At 35.7% G+C, this 20,367-nt stretch overlaps 1 protein-coding gene across 1 annotated transcript in view; it reads left to right on the top strand.

Annotated features, from left to right (window-relative positions):
- FoxK (forkhead box K) overlaps window positions 1–11,994 on the top strand; it is a 100,865-nt gene extending 88,871 nt beyond the window's left edge. Inside the window, exon 9 of the mRNA XM_081731221.1 lies at window positions 7,777–11,994. Coding sequence (XP_081587347.1) covers window positions 7,777–7,945 — 169 coding nt within the window. The 3' untranslated portion in view covers window positions 7,946–11,994. The remainder of the gene's footprint in view (window positions 1–7,776) is intronic.
- The last annotated feature ends 8,373 nt before the right edge of the window (window positions 11,995–20,367 follow it).

The raw sequence follows: 20,367 nt of genomic DNA, 5'->3' as shown, positions 1-20,367 counted from the left end.
ATCTTGCCGACCAGTGCGTGACAACGTCTGTCAGTTGCCCAAAATAGGTTTTGCTGAGTGGAGCTTACTTTCTTTGGCTATGTTCTATTCCACTTGCCAGGAAGACCACACCTGTTAGACGAAATTGCTATACAAAATCGACACACGTATCTAGGCACCTAGCAAATAACAACACAGCCGTGGTATAGCAGATGGCATATCACAAAAATGTCTTCCAAGATAGTGTTTACTAAAGACATTCTGCAGAGATTTAATAACGTTTGCGAGTCAGCGCAGATAAGCACACGATACACAATTCTGAGCTAATGGATATTCAAGGGAAGAATCGATATTAAATTTAAATCTTTTAATATTATTATTATTATTATTATTATTATTATTATTATTATTATTATTATTATTAGAAGTAGTAGTAGTATTAGTAGTAGTAGTAGTATTATGGGCGACACACTTTTTTCGGCACATATGTGGACTAGTTAAAAAAGGAAAAGAAATTCTATCACGTGTAAATATATAATTCATAACATTCGTTGAATTGCTTTTTGTCTTGAATTGTTCCTATTGAATGTATAACTTATTTAAATGTGCATTATTTTTCATTACTACAAGATTCAGGATCACGACTACATATAAGGTAACTTAGAATATTGTTATCGACTGTTTTTGCGACAAAGAAAATGATAAAATAAACTATTACAGTGAAAAAACGCATGTAGGCAAATGAAATTGTACTGTTAAGAGAGTAAGAATCAACATATTCTAGTAGTGTACTGCTTGCTATAGTCATTAGAAGAAGCGTAAGTTGGACATCCTAAAAGATGCACCACATAGGTAAAGGAGAATGAATGAACCGTTGACAAAAGGTTGTGCTCTGATAAGTCGCGATGGTAGGCGATGAAGAAGAACAAATGACTACAGTATTTTCAAAAGAAAACAAAGATGAAATTCCGAGAACAGGAGAAGGGTGACAGGTAGAGTGGCCAGGAATACTTCCTGATTCTGTACAAACTAAACATTACAGTTTTATCTATGGTGGGATCGGCGTCAAAAAACGTTTGAAGTTGTAAAAATGAGTAAGCGGAAGTGGATCGAACTGATACTAGAAGAACAGAAAAATGTAATCGATCGCTTGAATAACGGTGACAACTGTAGGAAACTACCAGATGAATTTTGGGTTTCAAAATCGACAGTGTCGAACATTAACAGAAACATTTCGTTATTGTAGAACCATGGGAACAAAATTGTAAAGTTCGAAGGAAGCGCGTACGTAAAACCACAAAAGAAGTGAATGAATGGTAAGGTGATGAATTTTTTCGTCTGTCGCGCAAAAATATCCCTGTAAGTGAAATTATACTTCAAGAAAACTCAAAAAATATTACATTTAGTTTAAATGTTCCTAACTTCGTAGCTAACAATGGATGGGTTAGGTAGGTTTCATAAACGTCATGACATAAATTTCAATGATCTTTGTGGACAGTCTATCTCTGCAGATTTTCAAGCTGCAGAAGATTTGAAGAAAATGCTGCCTACTAGTACGGATGGGTATGAAAATTAGAACATTTTCAACGCGTAAAAAACTCAGCAGTTGCGTACACGATCTCTCGTGGAGATAGAAGGCCGTTGTAAAGGAGGAAAGAAATCGAAAGAAAGAATTACAGTTTAGCTGTGTTGAGCGCAAATGGTGAAAAATTTTGGAAAAGCAGCGAAACCTTGTGCTCTTAAGAAGTGTAAGTGATCTTCCAGTTTATTGGCATTCTAATTCCAAAACCTGGATGACCTTAGATATTTTCAAGTAGTTAAAGGACATCAATTTGCAAATGAGACGCGCAAGTCTTGAAACTCTCTTATTTATTGATGCGACAAGTCACGTAGATCTTAACTTGCCAAATGTCAAGATACAATTCTTTCCCCCGAACCTGACTAGTGGTCAAACTTTGGACAAAGGTATCATTCACACCGTAAAATTTCGTTACATGAAGAAAATTACTCCGTGCTCTTATAAGATAGTGGAAAACAGTGAAAGCGTGAGTGATTTACACAAAGTGTAACAGTTCTGGATGCAGTACGCTGGATTTATGGAGTGTGGAAAGACATTTCGGAAACAACAATTCAGAAAAACTTCAAGCATGCTGGCCTTTCCGTCGACTTAAGGGAACGAAATTAAAGAAGCTTTGAGGATGAAATGAAAGATGAATTGCTATTCCAGAAAACCTTCTACGCGATAACATTTTGACGATGATCTTGTTCATCACGAAGATGAAAACCCTACCGAAAATGACGTAATGAAACGTGTTGTCAACATCGCTAAAATAATTCATATTGTCGGACGAAGACGAAGACTAGGATGAAGCAGAAACAAGCCATGAAGTTTCTCGGGGAAAAGTTGCGCATTAGAAAGCTGTTAATGTTTTGATAAACTAGAACTTTACGCCTTTTCGAACAGTGAACCAGTGCTAGTTGCATCTATATTTTGTGTGAAAATTAGTTGAAAATGTGTGGATGAAGAACAAGTTATAGAAGAGGAAACACCTTCGTAACTGACTTCTTCACGAAAAATTGAAATTATGAAAAACAGCCATATACCGCAGAATTAAATAGTTTCTTCTGAATGTTGTTTAGGTGTGTGCGTTTATTACTGTGTGTGCTGTTGTTCAAGTATTAAGTGTTAAATGAACTGCGAAGATACGTATACACATTATAAAGTATATTGTACTGCAGTCCGCAGAAAAAAAAAACTGCAACACGAGCATGTAACTTTATTGTGAAACTACGCCTAACAGCCCAGAGAATCAACATAACGTCTAGGTGGCACGAATCACGCCAGAAGAAACCTCGGCGTCCTCCCCTGCACACTTATTTTGGAGCAAAAGACTTCGTCGTTTCACAATAAACTTACATGCTCATATTGCAGGTTTTTTGCTGCGGACTGTACCTTGTATTATATTGCAAGTTCAATTAAAGATGTGTTTCCACATAAAAATACTGTAAAAGTATTTAATATCAACATGATATATGCTACTGTTTTACTTACGATGTAGTGTATTCATGCTTGTAGTACTGTAGGATGTTTTTTCATGGCCATGATAAAAACCTCTACCTCTTTATTTTGGACACGCCTCTAACTTGGATTATATATATATATATATATATATATATATATATATATATATATATATATATATATATATATATATATATATATATATTATAAAGGGGGTAGACAAAAAAATCTAAAAACACATCATACAGGACACGTAACTTTGGCCCTTCACTGTACAACACGTGCCGATCGTTTTTTGTTTTCAATGTGTCATGTGGACCTTCCTCTTCCGTCAGCAGTAACCAGTTCACCTGTGAATCGTGGTGTGAAAGTGGTGCGGTAAAATGGGCGACCTCACAGACTGCCAAAGAGGCATGATCATTAGTGCCCGTCTGGTTGGAGCTTCAGTGGCAACAGTGGGAACATTGTGGGGTATCGAAAGACACTGTGTCCAATGTCACGAGGGCATACACAATTCATGGGCAAACGACGTCTGCAAAGCACAACAGTGGTCGAAAGACAATCCTGTCAGATAGGGACCGGAGGGCACTAAAACAGATTGTAGCAGCTAAAAAGAAGACCACTGCAATGAAAATTACGTCTGAACTCAATTCCGGCTTACAGGACCCGGTTTCATCGAAAACACTGTGACGGGAACTTCATAAAATGAAAATTCATGGCAGGGCCGCTATCGCCAAATTCCTGGTCACAACAGTAAATGCGAAGAGGCGTATCCAGCGGTGCAAGGACTACAAGGCGTGGACTCGAGTAGTGGAAACACGTAATGTGGTCCGATGAATAGACCTTCACCTTGTTTCCAACAAACGGTCGTGTTTACGTATGGAGAGCACTGTCGCAGGCCTATAATGAAGACTGTTTGCTCCAAACTGTAAAGCATGGGGGTGGTTCTGTTACAGTATGGGCAGTGATATCGTGGTTTTCTGCAGGTCCCATTATAACCCTGCATGGAATGATGAATGCTAAGGCGTATGAGGTCATTTTGGGGGACCAGGTTCTACCCATGACCCAAATATTGTTCCCTGATGGTGATGGCATCTATCAAGATGATTTGGCACCCTGTCACGCTACAAAAACGGTCATGGTTTGAGGAGCATGACCAGGAGCTATCACACTTCCCCAGGATCCCACAATCACCAGATCTGAACATCATTGAGCCATTGTGGTCTGAGCTATAAAGGCGTGTTCGGTCTCATTTCCCTCCACCAGCATCCCTTAAGGAACTGGAGCATATTTAGGAGGAACAATGGTACAAAATTCCACACACCACGATTCACGAGCTGTATAGTCCATTCCACGTCGAATCCAAGCTGTTTTAGGCGCAAAAGGAGGCCCCACACCATACTAGGTATGATTTTCACACTTTTGCAAACGTTTTAGATTTTTTTTGACCCTCAGGTATACAAAGATAAAATGTACTTCAATCCTGTTTTACACTGGATAAAGCGGTAAACTATAGTTTAGCCCCTCCCTTGATCATATCCTGGATCCGTCACTATATATATATATATATATATATATATATATATATATATATATATATATATATATATACGATACAGGTGTTCCGTAAAGATGGAACACATTTTAAATACAAATATCTGGAATTACAGTAACAAGTTTTAATGAAAACTGTGGTGAATACATGCATAACATACAGGAGTTTCACACACATCAAGTTTTGAAAATTACGTCCTTCAGGTAGCTACCATTACAAAGAGAAAATTCTTAGCTTCTGTCGTTAAGTTGCAGAATGGTGTAGTGGAGCGTGTCGACTGGAATGGCTGCAATTCCTCGTCTGATTTCTTGCTTTAGTGCATCAATTTTTCCTGGTTTGTTGGCGTATACTGTATCCTTCAGATAACCCCAAAGGTAATCTGTCCCGGTGATAGATCTGTCACATAGCACAATAACTTATGGAAGTTCTCCGCAAACACTTTCAGGGCGCCTCATTTCATGATTTGGTAAGATCAGTTGGCCAACAAGATCACCTGATCTATTACCGGCATACTACTTCCTTTGGAGTTATCTGAAGGAGATATTATACACTAACAAACCATGAACAATTGTTACATTAAAGAAATCAGGAGAAATTGCAGCCATTCCAGTTGACATACTCTCCACCGCACCAAAACCTCATATAAAAGAGAGGTGGACCATTTATCTTGATACTCCCTTGTAGCTTTTAAACTCAAATTTTGTACTACGCGAATATCAATACAGGGCTATTGTTTGATATATATTTCAGTACCACTAGATTAATAGTATTGCTAACCCTAACATGAAGTTGTATTTTTTAAACAGCACTACGTCAGTAATTTCATACTTTAATTCTATATGTAAAACAAAAACATATAATTAGACACTTGCTATGCAAGTTGCAAACCGAATTTCCGATGGTTCTACAACAGGGATTATGATTACGCAAGTGACATGAACGGAGTAACGCACATCAAAAGTACCTTAGTGTTGACTACTACGGTCATTATATGTCGTATTTCGAACAAATTCAAACAAAGTTACAAGGAATTGAAAATGTGACTTGTTTCAAAGCACTTTATTTCGAAAAAGTGCTTAGCTAAATATTACATCCATAGATGATACAGATGGATTTTAATATACGTACATAAAAATCATAATGCCATTTTCAACAGTTTGAAATCCGAAACTTTTCGGAAATATGAAAAAAAATGGTTAAATTCGATATATTGGTTAAAATGGCGTATTTGTGGGAACGTTTTAAAAACCCTCATGATTTGATTTGCGTCTGTAACATCACAAGAATACGTTTCAGTAGGTATAATTACAATACGTTCTCGGAATTACATAGTTTCAAGAAGTGTTGCTAACTTTACGTGTTCATCATATCTCCAGAATGGCTTGAGATATCCAATTGCTGTAAACGGTATTATAATCTTCATATCCATTGAAAGCCATCTATTCAATTGCATGAAGTATATATGAAAGCAAATTTTAAAATAAAGGCTTTTGAAAATGTCAGATTTTCATTCTCGTGTATCTTTGTTCCTATTCATTCGAAATCTGTGTATCATACCGAAGAATTAGATAGTAAAATAATTTATCTGTATATTGCCACGTCCGTCCGTCAAGTCCACCAAAATTTGAATGTTTGTAATACTGGCGTCCGTAGATGTAATACTGAATAACAAATCTGATATTTTGAAATTTCGTTTAAGATGTAAATTTGAAATACGCAATAATCTGACGTAGTGCATTTTTTTTTAAATATAACGTCATATTTGGTTGGCAGCATTGTTAGTCTGGTGATATCACAGAGTACGGTATGTCAAATAATGCCCTTCTGCCGATAAGTGACAATGGCGTACCAAGATAAATGATTCACCGTGTATCTACACAGAGTGAACTTTTTAATTCGAAATATAATGCACACAAAAATATGTCGAATTATCCGAAATTCAAAATATCCAAAAACATGCACTTTTAAAAACTGAAAGTCTTGCAATTAAAACTACTGTACGGAAAAGATAAGTAATAGTAGACTTTATCATTAAGACAGCGTATTATTTGCAATCTACAATATCACAAACAAACAAACAACGTAAATTAACTCATTCCAGTTATTTGGAATTTGATGTTTTTGGTCATATTCCGGCAGTGACATGACAAGTGATGCGCAATTAAAGCATAACTAGGTATTTTCTTTTTGGTTGTGGTGAATTTACTTGTACTTTGTGGTTCTTATGTTGGGTGGGCACGGTTCGAAACAGTAATATGAAGGAAATACATGAGTTTGCTGATTGTATCTACCACTTAAAATGCGTGTAAGTTCCAGAAATTGAATTAAGTTGGATTTCGAGGTGAACAGAAAAGTATCAGTTAAGAAGGAACGCAAATATAAGAAACTGTGCACTTAAGAAAACTCGGCCCAGAACTATTCAAATGTGGTTGATTCCCAACTAGAAATTTAACCTATTTTCATTGGAAAGATACTCATTGAAGATATTTTACACTAACTGAACAATATATATAATTTCGTAAGAAGTATTTCTTTTAAAGTATTTATTTGAAAATGCGGGAGCGAAATAGCAGGTTAAACAAGTCTGCTAATAAATTCCCCAACATGGCGAATATATGCTTCCTATATAATAAGGATCCTAACTAATACACCAATAGATATTTTTCTATAACATAAAGAAAATTAACATCGATAACAAAATCTGGAAGTAAGGTGGATGTTTGGTAGGTTATTTTGAGCAGATACACATGATGAAATTCACAATATCGACAGATTTATCAACCGGAGTAGACATTGTCGTGAATAAGAAAACGGGAGAGAAGTCATACCTGCTTAAGTAGAAATATCAAGCATTGATCTTCCCAAAATAATCGCAATACCATTTACAGATGCTTTTGCGAAATACAGGAGGCAGGAATTTGGTCACTGACTTCTCTAATTCCAAGCAGTATGGCAAGAAAATTAGAAAATCGTGGACGCGCTCTTCTTGTCTTCGCTCTTAGTTTTTAATGGGTTTATCTTTTATATCTGTAGTGTTTTTTTTAAACTTTCCTGTACTTATTTGCCTGTGCATTTTTCTGAACATACCAGTTGGCGAGTTATGCTTAAACTCGAACAAACTAGTGATATGCTGTTTTCTATTATTTGGTAAACATAAACAACCATCTGTGCGCAGTGATGATGGCGTTTTTATATATTTCTTTTCTTGTTTTTATTTCAGTGGTGCATTTGTAACTCCTGCTGCTCCGGGTTATGAACAGTTAGGAGGCGTAAAGCGACATCATTCAGAAGTTGCTGAACCAGGAGGGGGAGGGGATAGTGATGACATGGAAGAAGACGTGAAGAAGACACGAATAGAGAAACAAGAGCCTGTGGAAAATGACAAGTGAAGGATAGACACTTAGAGTTACATATAAATAACGGTTAAGAAAAAAGACTTACTGCCTCATTACAGTAATTAAATCAAGAGAAATTGAATATGCTTTGAGGAGCTTTTCTTGAGCAAATGTAATAGAATAAATGTGTGTTTGAGTTTTTTCATTTGGTACCATTCAGGCTTACAAGGAAGTATGCGAGCCTGCATTATTCTACCGCCTTTTCCGTTGAGCCCACCTGATCTTCAGTTCCTTCTATGTCTGTTTTGTATGTTTCTTCCGATTACTCTTTTCAGTGTTTTTTCAAAAAGACAGGTGTCATGTTAGTATTTTGGAGCATTTTGACCAATATTTTGAACCTCCGCACGTTTTTCCTCAATCTTTTTGTTAATAATTTGTCTCTTTTTCCTTCATTTTTTTTATAGATTAGACAAAATAAGGAGAATATTGCATTAAATACGATATTTCACTGCTGTATAGATATTAACTTGTGTAGGTTGTTTATACAACTTGTGAGTGTCACCGGTTGTTATGAAAATCAAGAAAATTATGATGGAACTCCCCCCTCTGCCTCTGTTTCTTGAGTAATTGAAAGTTCTTGTGTTCATAGTAGTTGTTAATACAAAGTACAATTTAAAAGTGTCCCCAATTCTAAAACAATACCCACTAAAGAATTAATTAAGCAAAGTATACCACATGATAAAGCAAAATGTTATTTGTTCTGAGAGTACGAGATAAAGCTATATCTGATATATTTTTCCTTCATTTTGTTGCTGTGTTGATAAGAAACTGATAATTCTACAACAGTGAAACATGTTTCAGTGTTGAAAGAATATTGTTGATATAGTAAAGTTCTGTAGTCATAAAATGCTAATGTAAAATCACTTTCTTAAAGGGCATGTTTACTCTTGCCCACAATTCATGAACATTGTTGTCAATGTTCCATGAATTAATACAGAAGAAAAATATATATAAATAAATATATATATTTTATCAAATGTTAAAAAATTATTATGAGCTGGTCTCTGTGACGATGAAGACTAAAAAGAATAGTATATGTTGACGTGATATCATTTTTTCTGAAGCTGAGTAATTACATTAAGTTCATTTGTTTCTTTGAAGCATGTGATTTGCAAAGCAGAGAATGGAACTGAATATTATTGCAGGGAAGAACACACAAAAAGTAGTGTATTCTTTCATTTTAGTGAAAAATCGGCGATATGTCGCTAATAATAAATAGGACATAAAAAACATTGTTTTCCCCCCTTTATTATTGTAAACTAAAAGAAAAGAATGTATATTTCTCAACTTCTATTTTAAGAAGTGTTACTGTAGTTTTGTTACGGGCGAAAGATAACAAACTTTTGTGCTGTGGAATGTAGCTGCTGATTAGACTGTGACATTCCTTGTAAAGAACTCTTATTATGTAAAAAGAAAGAAGAAAAAAGCTATACTGGAGCACAGATCTTATGTGAAGAATAAACAAACAAGATACCAAAATAGTGACTGTGAAAAAGGAAAACAATAATCATGTAAAGTCTTTTTGTTTATTTTTATGTTTTGTTCATAAAAATGTAATTAGCTTATATAAAAACTGTGAATCATGTTATATAATGTACCTTACGCTGTAAATGAAAGCATTAAATGGAAACAAAACAAGAGAACAGTGAAATGAAATCAAATGTATTCCAGATAAAGAAAGAGAATGATAAAGTAACTTGTGAAATAGTCACCTCTATACGAGATGAGGGTTCTGTTAAACTGCAAAAAGTAATTTATTTGCATGCACATTCCTATTTTTTTTTTTATGTATACATATATATGCAGTTTTCAGTATGCAGTAGTAGGTTTATTTGCTTACATAAACGAATTCTTGAAACGGCTGTTTTTCTGTATGTTGAGCTATTGTGAGGAAAAAAAACCCCGCTTAGATCAGAAGATAGAGTATATCAACATAAAATTCTAAATTCTATTCACATTTGTGTGTGTACGTGCCATTCTTGCTTGTGCTAAGAAGAATTTTTTTCTTGCGAAAAGTGAAGAAAAATATTTACATAAACAAGAAAAAAAAAAAACTTCAAATGCTTTCACCGTAAATTACAGCATTATTCTCAGCAAAGTAAGGGTTATTTTGCCCTTGTCATAAAACATGACGCTTTCGAAAAATGTGACCATGTTTTAAAACGTTTACTTGTTAATACGTTTTCACATAAGTGTGAGCGTGTGTGTAAGGATACCAGGAAAGTTTTGCAATGCAGTTTTATTTTATTTATTTATTTTTTTCAAAGTAATTTCTACCACATTCAATACACCTCTCCATCCTCCGAAGGCAGTCGTTAAACCAGATCTGCCAAGTTTCACTAGGGATTAAGGCACACTCGTCCCAAGCCCTCAGAAGATCCTCATCACTGGAAAAGTCAGGTGGTACAAAATCCTTTCAGCTTCATTTTCATATACGGGAACAGGGCAAAGTCTGAACTGTAAGGGGGGTGCTCAAGTTTGTCCTGTAGTAGTCAAGTATTCGGTGCGCGGCGAGTTGGAGCATTGTCATGGAGGAACCAGGTGTCCATTTTTGAATTTGGTTATAGATTCTTCATAGATTCGATGATTTTAGGCAGGCATTCTCGGAGTACCACTTAGCTGTGACTGTCTTTTGTATGTCCAAAACCACACGTTCCACAATTCCACTCGATTTGATAAATACTGCTATCATTGTCTTCTTTACTAGTTGAGATTTTCTGACAGCTACAGATGTATCTTCATCATCAAAGACCCAAACCTTGTTCTGAGTCATGGTCGGCACATCATAATAGTACAGCTAAGTCTCGTCATCAGTGACGATGTTGTTCACATATTGAGATTGACCCTTATCAAACATTTGCAGCATCTCCCGGCACCATGTTACACATCATGTTATCTGCTCTTCAGTCAGACTGCGACACCCAGAGACAACAAAAGTTCTTCATGTGCAAATGATCATGCAGAATCGAACGAATTGCTGGTGCATTTAGGCCTAAGGGATCTTCAATTTGGTGGTAGGTCACTCGGCTGTCTTCGTCAAGCATTTTCCTAACAGCAGTAATGTTCTCCTCCGTAACACGTTCGTGGCCTTCCCTCCTCCTCAGCATCCAGAGTGAAATTTCCCCCTTTTAAATTCTCTGTATCACCTGAATAAAATCGTACGATTTGGACAGACATCACCCAGTGCAAGAGTCATTTTTTCTAAGGACTGGTCTACGTTTAAACCACGCACGAAGTTACACCAGAAAACTGCTCGTATTTCATTCCGTGACCAAGATGTCATAGCAAGCAATTTAGACTATCACTGCTAATGAATAACTCAGCCTATCGACTTGGCGCAGCTGTTACTGTGCAAGTATGAACATGTCTCAGCATGTACCAAGAAGCAGACTCCTGCGACACATGGTTGCGTCGTATTGCAAAACTTTCCTGGTACCCTTTGCATATTATATTCGGGTGGTCCTTATTTTTCGACTTCTGAGCTTTCATTTAGTTTCACTTCGTAAAAATAGTTCCGTGTCAGACCAAAGTAATCCATGAGAAAAGTTAGCTCAGTTGAATAATATTAAATGGTACCCTAGGTCACCTCAAGTTTTGAATGCATTTATCGTATATAATATAAGGCAAAGGTACCTTTTAAGTTTGGAAAAACAATTGTAAGCTACTGAACAGATATTATGAAGATAATAGCTATTAAATGATTTAGGGGTAAATTGGAAATAACGTCAAATGTGAATTTATGATAAAAAGCTACTCCAAAACAATATGCATGTGACCCCCTTCCTATTAAAAAGTTTGAGCTTGATCCAAGATGATGGACTTGAAGATCGTACCCATGATGGTTCTGTACATGAACATATGCGGTTCCACCTCAATAACCCTAAGCAAAATATGGTATTATTTATTGTAACCATTCAGAATGCATTGAAAACATTGAATGCATCATTTAATATTACTCAATTGAGCTAATTTTTCTCGTGGGCTCATTGTGGTCTGATATGAAACCATTTTGAGGTATGAATCTATATATATATATATATATATATATATATATATATATATATATATATATATATATAATATACAAAAAAAAAACACGAATGTCGAAGTTTAAGGACCATCCTAATACATATATGAGTGTGAAAGTGTTAAGTGTGAGTGTGGTTGTGTGAATTTCTTTATCTGTTACCAGAGAGATTTTTCGAGAAAGAATTGGCTCATTTCGATGACTACGATAGTAGCGAATACGTTGTGTATATCTGTATATCATCTAGAATATAGTCGTTCCAAGATTGTTTTCCTTGCACTTTAGATCTTAACAGAATAAAATCATTAGATGTGAAAAGTTTTTGAGTTAGAAATTACATAAAATGGGTTTGGGACAGGTGTTTCGAAGTGCATGGATTGCTTTTGTATGTGTGTGTGTGCTTGTGTGTATGTATGTAGATGAGTGACCGTCTGTATAAATATTAAAGTACTTTCATTATGTGCATTGCAAAATAATAAAAAATAAAAAAATGTAAGCTTTACGCTCAATCTTCGTCGCTTATGAAACAAACTACATGGAACAACAAAGTAAACAATTTCAACTGAAAAGTTTACTGCCTTTATTTGATTCTTGTTAATTTTTTTCTAAAGTTAAAAAAATCAAATTATGTTCCTCTTGTAATTTCACATACAGCTTTACATGTACAGAAAAAGAAAATGTACAATAGTGTTTAAACTAAGTCAAAACAAGCCTTTACTACACTTAATATCTGTTTTAAACAAAAATTTGTTTGATATACCTGTATCAGTGATTTGTACAGATTTTATATTACAACAGTTAGTTATGTGAAAAAGATACTATGTAGTGAGCTTCTAGAGATTTATTGCAGTGTGTAAGAATGGAAAATATATATATATATGAGACAGTTCTAATTCACCGACATAAGTTGTTTTCCTGAGACAATTTTGCTTCACCGATCTTAAAATAGATGAAATCTTCCCGAATCTTTGTTCATCAAGATTTTGATGTTAAATAATTCACAATTAGAATTTAGTTTATCAGGATTTATGTTATGTTTGACCGATGCTATTTGCTTTTTACGAAGTTCTTATAGTTCGTCAGTCATGTTAATGGACACTTGTTCTTCGAGTTTTTTGACGAAACTGTTCTAGCTTGCCAGTCAGGTGATAAAATTGGTTTAGGCGATTACTGCTTTCAGTGATATAGTGTAGTATATAGGTTAATTGACCTCGCGTATTATTCGATCACAGATTGCTGTAATGATGCATCTCTTGAATCGCATAATGCAGTTAACGTCTTTTGTTTTTGAGTAGAACGAAACTCCTAAAAACTATCTTTGGAACTGAAGAACTGAAACCAAACTACATTTCGCGCTTTTTCCTTTCATGTATAAATTATATTTTTGACACAATGTTTCGTTTCTGCTTCTAATGCGAATCCGAAAATTGTATATTTGTATTAGAACATTAATTTTATTTCTCTTCGTTCTTCAATGAATATACGTAGAAATCAGGTTGGAGTTAGTTTTGTGTATTTGTTCTAAGTCCACGTATAAAATTGTACTAGGTAAAATTGTTGTTATTGATTTCGTCAGACAACATACGTATGGTCTCTCGGCAATCTTCTTGATGCCGATGTGAGCTTGACGTTTTCAAATGAACAAGAACGAAGTCTCCTAGGTATTGAGTAGTCATCGATCACCACATTGAAAGAAACGTTTTATGCGATTTAAAAATATTGGTTCGTGATGAAGGCAGGTAAGTGTTGAAGGACATATGTAAATGCCTCAAGGTTAATGTCTTTCCTAATTTACCATGAAACTTCGTATACTGTTTGTTCTGTTTTATGTACATATCAATAAGCAACCTATCAGTGAGGCACAACGTGCTATTATGCACAGGCAGGAACGTATTTAGGTATATGCAACATGTGCAGCTGTACAGGGCGTCAAAATATAGCTTGTAGCTATGTGTTAATATTTATTGCTTTTATCAATAAGAAATCTGCATTATACAAGCGTTCTAGCATTAAAATAATATGGCACTATTAGTGCAGCCTTGAAACGTTAGTTCCTGTATAACGTCTGAACCTTGTAGGTAATTTTATGTGCAGCTACTGCAAAAAAGCTTTCATTCGGAACCAGATGCAGTTGAGTATGCTGTACTATTCTTTTATTCATTCAGTTCTACACAGTATGTCGGAAAAGTAACGGAACTTTTTTCTTTATAGATAACCACTAGCGCCATCTATTGAAGCAACATCATCGGAAAGCTGGATATCTGCTCAACAAAATGAGACCATAATCATGAGAACCGATTAATGGAGTGTCAAATTGTACCAAGAAACGTGTATGTATCTGGTGTCATCTCATCATGAAAACACGTTGGAGCAAGGAGCCAATATTGTAAATTTTGCTTCAAGCTAGGTAAAACATTTACACAAACATTGGAAATGATGAAACAAGTGTATGGTGATGAGCTCTTATCTCCTAGACGTGTATTCGAGTGATATACGCGATTCCAGGACGGTCGTGAGTCCTTGGAAAACTACTCAAAGCCAGGCAGACTGAGAAATAAAACCGCATGAGTTGGTGGAACGAGTGCATGAAATGAACGCCCATGGTGCGAATTCGACTGAGATGGATGGCGGAGGAATTAAATACGAATAAAGACATGATTCACGAAATGTTGACAAAGGATTAAAGGAACGGAATGCACCATATCACAGAACCTTCGCAGTTCGAGACTTTTTGGCAAAAAAACAAATCTGTGTACTTCCACATCTTCCGTATTCGCCTGAGTTACCGCAGTGTGACTATTTCCTATTCCCAAAATTAAAATTTGCCTTGAAAGGAACATTTTATAACAATGCTACATATGTCCAGTCTGCCGGGACGGGAGTCATTGAGGCGATTCCGAAAAAGGACTTTCAAGACTAGGCTAGCATTTGTTGAACGTGCCCAACGGTATTGATGCGGAAAGATGCATTTTGGATAAAAAGAACTACAGTTGGTAAAATACCTAATTATTATTTTTTAAATTTAAAATGTTCCTTGTTGTGTGTGTTGACGTTTCGTATTGTTCGCAACTTAAAAAAGTTCTGTGTTTTAATCTTTTCTGATTGGCTAGAGAGAGGCATTCATCGAGAACTTCGTTCTGGTTTTATGGTTAGCCTACATGCCTTTGGCACAGAAGCCCGGGCTCGATTCCCAGTGGGAGCTTATGTTCCTTGGATTCCACGTTAAGCTGTAGGTTCACGTCTCGTATAATTTTTGTGCTCAACTGGATGCTAAATTGCCAATCATCGAGAACAGTTAAAAACACCTATGCTCTTGAGTGGAACCCAAATCATGATGGATTTAGGCTTTACGATTATCACCCGACAGCCATCGTGTCCTTTACCTTGGGAATGAGTGTGGTTGTCTATCGTCGTAGTCTTTCGGTAGCCTGGGAGCTTTTGGTCAAAGATGATTAACTGAAATCGTAATTTGAGTATGCATCAAACTTTTCCTTGTATTTGATTGTGAAATGAAATGAAATTTGTAGTTACATGTGCAATTGTGGTTAACCGACGTCAAGGAGACTGTTATGATGAGAATGAATGAAATGGTGGAATGACATTAAGTGGGAAAATACGCAATAACTCCTAGAAAACCCACGCATACAGTGTTTGTTCACCATAGAGCACACTTGCTGGATCGGATCAAGGAGCTCACACACGAGAAGCGAAAGCTCTACTACTGAGCCACCTTGGCTCGTGTGCTTGGTTCTGATTGAAATCCAAAAGAATATCTGGTTTCATGGGATTACACTCTATAGTAAAGAGCGGCATGAGCTATTTAATTCTTAATATGAAATTTCGAAATGTTTGTCCCTTAGTTACTTGCTCAAAAAAATTGTTAATCTCCAGACTGAACTCGTACATCTAGTCTGATACAAGTATTTCGTGACCTACCAAACACCCGGAGAACTCATAAGTAGGGTCGCGACCCATAGATTTTAAAATTAATGAAGGAGAGGAGTGCTGGCAATGTAGAGTAAGTCATGCATCCACGTAAGATATCTACAGAACTATCGATTCTGTGATCGATGTTTTTACCTGCCTGTCACGAACGACAAGTTTCTCAATTTCTTCAATATATCTTTTTAAATATCTCTTAATAGCATCGATAAAAAGAGAACATAACCATGTTACTACAAAAGCACTTATTGATCAACAATTAGAATAAAATTATTTTTACTGGCTTATTGCAATGGTAATTTATGGATAACGATGTTAATAATAATTTCCAGGAAATAGATGAGTGAAAGGAGTCAGAGTACGTGAACGTGAAATATTTTTGAACGATAACTAAAACGACTTCATGTACATCTAATTTGTTCATTTTTTTGCAATCAAGACCATTGAAGACCAAGTTAGTATCTTCCAGTCGCCACGTATTTGCCATAGAATCACAGTATCTTCCAGTCGCCACGTATTTGCCATAGAATCACTAACACCGTAAAAATACGTAGAAAGTGCCGTCTCTACTCATCTACAGAATACCGTTTACGATATTCCTTTGTATATAGACTGTTATTCTCCACTGAGTATTTTATAAGTTATAACTATCCGTGGTAAAACATTAATGGTACGAAGTTGGAATACTTTGTGTTTTGCTGTGTTTTTAAAATCTTACTGCACGAAGTGGGAATACTTTCTGTTTTGCTGCGTTTTTAAAACATTACTTCACGAAGTGGGAATACTTTATTTTGCCTCGTTTTCAGCACACCAGTTTGAAGATCAAGGTCTTTCGCATGCGTTCTGTGATCAGTTGCATTTATAATCAAAGTGAATAAAGTGTTGGAATACTTGTCACTAGCTGGCGCGATACGATGTCCTTTTCATTGTGCAGAACCTTAAATGTTACTGTTGGATGCACAATCATTAATTATGGATCGTTGCACTGTTTGTTTCACGGAGTGTCCAAATTCAATTATCTGCTTAGAATTAAGATACATTCATTCACTAGGATTTTTAATGACATTTGCCACTGGACTGTTGTTATAATTCTCAACTTGAGAACCAAAATCTTGCTGAAATGTAGTTTGGCCACGAAGACAAAATTATTTAGAAACTGGTCACATCTGTTATCTGAAGATTAATCATCGCAGACATCTGAATGGAGAACACCTAAAATTCACTACGATGCCAATTCTGAGTATTTGAGCAGCAAGTCTAATTTCTTCGCCAGGAAGACAGTCAATTCTGTGTTCGAACATTATTTCCTTGATACAGAAAATGAATATAAATGCCGGAAACGATTTCCTCGTATCATTGTTACAAATATCCAAACAGAAGAGATTATATCTCGACTGAATGATATATCGAAAAGTCTATGGCCATAAGTGAAAAAAACTGTTTAGTAAGAAGTTTTACATCATGCTATGGAAATTTACTAATAGAATGTTTCTTCCATCCATACATTGTTCATTATAAGAGCAGAAACGTTGTAATATGGATTTCGTCAGCTTTGTGTCTTACCTTCCTTCTCAGAAGGACAATTCAATAATCCAGGACTGCCATACGCCTTTCCTGATCAGATTCATATTTTATCAGGCATATCCAGCAACATGGTGTAATTGTTCGTGCAAGCGACTAGAGAGCAATAATGCCTTCCTATAGTTATAGACCACAGAGTGGTGGTTGGTTGCAGCATCCTGGATTATAATTTAGTTGTGTTGTCTTTCGTTCAGCTGGCCGTGGACAGCCAACCACTAGGACTTAAAATATACCCTATAAATAAAAAGTCAGATGATATTTTTCATTAGACTGCTGCTATCGTTATTTTGAACTTAAGAACCAAAAGATTGGTGAAATGTGGTTTAGTGAAGAAGTTGAAAATATTTAGAAACTGGACAACTTTGATAACTGACAATGAAGTGTTGGATATTTCTGAAGAGAGGAAAGCCGAATCTGAGGAAAAAGTAGTTTCAGAGTGGAAAGCATTGTGATATAACTTTGATGAAACATTGGCATGATTCTCTGAGAGAGAGGTTTTCTTTCTTGTGCAAAATGGTTGAGGAAAGATACCGAAAGCTTCTGCGTTGTATCAGGTGCTGTTGATAAGATTGTAGAGTCAATATTCCAAAGACAACTGTATATACTTTATGTAGAACAACTTTATAACTACTGGCGAAGAGAGATATGTAACATCAATTACATAGCATCTTTGCTTTGTGTTGTATTTGAAATGCAATCAGCGTTTGACATTAAGCAACTAAACATTCCTCGCTGAGTACTGAAAGGGAAATTATAAATTGGAGATCATATAGCAATTTCAAGACGAAATCCAAGTGAGAACATTAGAAAATTAAGCAATCACGTAAACAGAAAATAGTGAAGATTGTAGCATCAACACAAGTTTCTACTGCAATGGACCATCATAGGCTCTGGCTCTGTGGTGAGGGTACTATTCATGAGAATATCCAATATCATTCTATATCCCAATTTACAAGCAGTATCATTAGTTTCCATCTTTTGTTATAAAGGGATATATTTTTCTTTCTTTCCTAATTTGGCCAGCTAATGGATATGGATATATTGTGGAAGTAGGCAGAACAATTTTTCAAGAATTCCAGTTCTGATCAACTTCGAAGATTAAAATTTCACGTTCATGCGTCAAGACATAGATGAAGATATGTATAAGTAACAGGAGTGGTAGTTGTTAGTACACAAATAAGCAATACTCACATCACAAGTATTAATCCAAATTCACTTGAAAATTCTGAATTACACTTGTTATACACACACACACACACACACACACACATATATATATATATATATATATATATATATATATATATATATATATATATATATATGTACTGTATATATAGCCTATAATAATAATTACTCGAGTTAGTAATTTAATTCTAATGGTGTATAAATTAAAAAGTTTATTAGTGACATCATGGTTGTTAATTATTGCGATACACATTGTAAGAAACAACTATTACTACTAATAAAAAAAATGATGCTCCTTCCCCCCACTCGGAATAAGGTGATGTGAAAGTTATTTCAGCATGTATTATAGGTAATGTATGTTGCATCACATTGTGGTCGTCTTCCTCTCTCCCCCACTTCATCGACAGGTACCCAGTCGCTGGGTCATATACAAGAAATGTATAGGCGTACGTAGTTCTTTCCATGTTCTCCGTTGAAATAGAGTTCTATCGGGTACACAGAGAGCAACCAATGAGACACAGGAGATGTTAAAGAGTAACGCTATCGTCATTATTACTTTTCACGTTATAGAAGAGGGAAAAACTATGATGAATATCACGCTTACCACCTCTCTAAGAGGAAAAAAATAAAGAAGAGACAGGAAGAACGTACGGGGCGAGTCATATGTTTTGCAATGTTCTGGTATTCCATATACCTGTATTTATTACAGTACATTAAAAGCAAGTTAACATGCAAAATATAGTCCTGTTCGATTGTTGCAGCCACCTTCTTGTCAGTTCCTTGATTCCACGTTGATACATCTTGTCCTTAGAGGCAAAGGAGTTAGTCACTGGTATTTCTACCTACTACTGCAGGTTGGTGAAGCATCGTAATTTCAGGAAGTGCGCATGGACCGAAACAGGAAGTAGTCCGAAGGGCCAAAGTCACGACTTATCAAGTTTCTGAATTTTTTTGTTGCGTTTTTGGAGCCAAGTAGTTTTGCGTTTTCCTGTTGCAGCAGGGCGCGCTTTCGGTTCACCAATGCATGATTATTAATTAATTTATTTATTTTCGGCGTAGTGTCCAACTGTTCGGAGTATAGGTCGGTATTGAATGTACGACTGTTAGGAACGAACTCGAAGTAAATTACTCTCATAATTCCACCTCACATAAAGCATGGTTTTATGCTTGAAACGGCACTGGTATCTTTTTTTGCTACAGGTTTCTATATTTCTTTCAAATGCCAATACGTTCTAACACACGGTTGTGTTATAGCATTATAAGCAGTTTTTTTTTTTTTTTCGATTTCTTAGAAACAGGTGAGAACGGTGTGGAAACTGCTGTCTAGTTCCAGCAGAATCATAAAACAGCTTTACAGTCATCAGTAAAAGCATGTGCCCACTGGCTGCTATAGCTCCATTAGGTCGTATCAACTAGTTTGCTGATGTCACAAGCGCCTGAACAGATGTAACTCAACATTATACCACTTCAAGTAGCCGACTATAGTTGATAGACTTGTTTAACATTGAAACAGCTTTTTGCTATGGAGTAATGCATGGAAAGCTTCTCCATTTAAAGATTAATCTATACAATTTGGAGCGTGTGTGTAGTCCAATGAGGTACATTATATAGTAGTATGGACAGGTATTTGTCTAACTGGGTTCTAATTACGCCACTTAATTTGATCATATATGATGTC

This window comes from Thermobia domestica, chromosome 11 (genome assembly GCF_964235325.1).
Source record: "Thermobia domestica chromosome 11, izTheDome1.hap1.1, whole genome shotgun sequence".
Taxonomy (NCBI): Eukaryota; Metazoa; Arthropoda; class Insecta; order Zygentoma; family Lepismatidae; genus Thermobia; species Thermobia domestica.
This window is presented reverse-complemented; position numbering and strand designations above follow the sequence as displayed.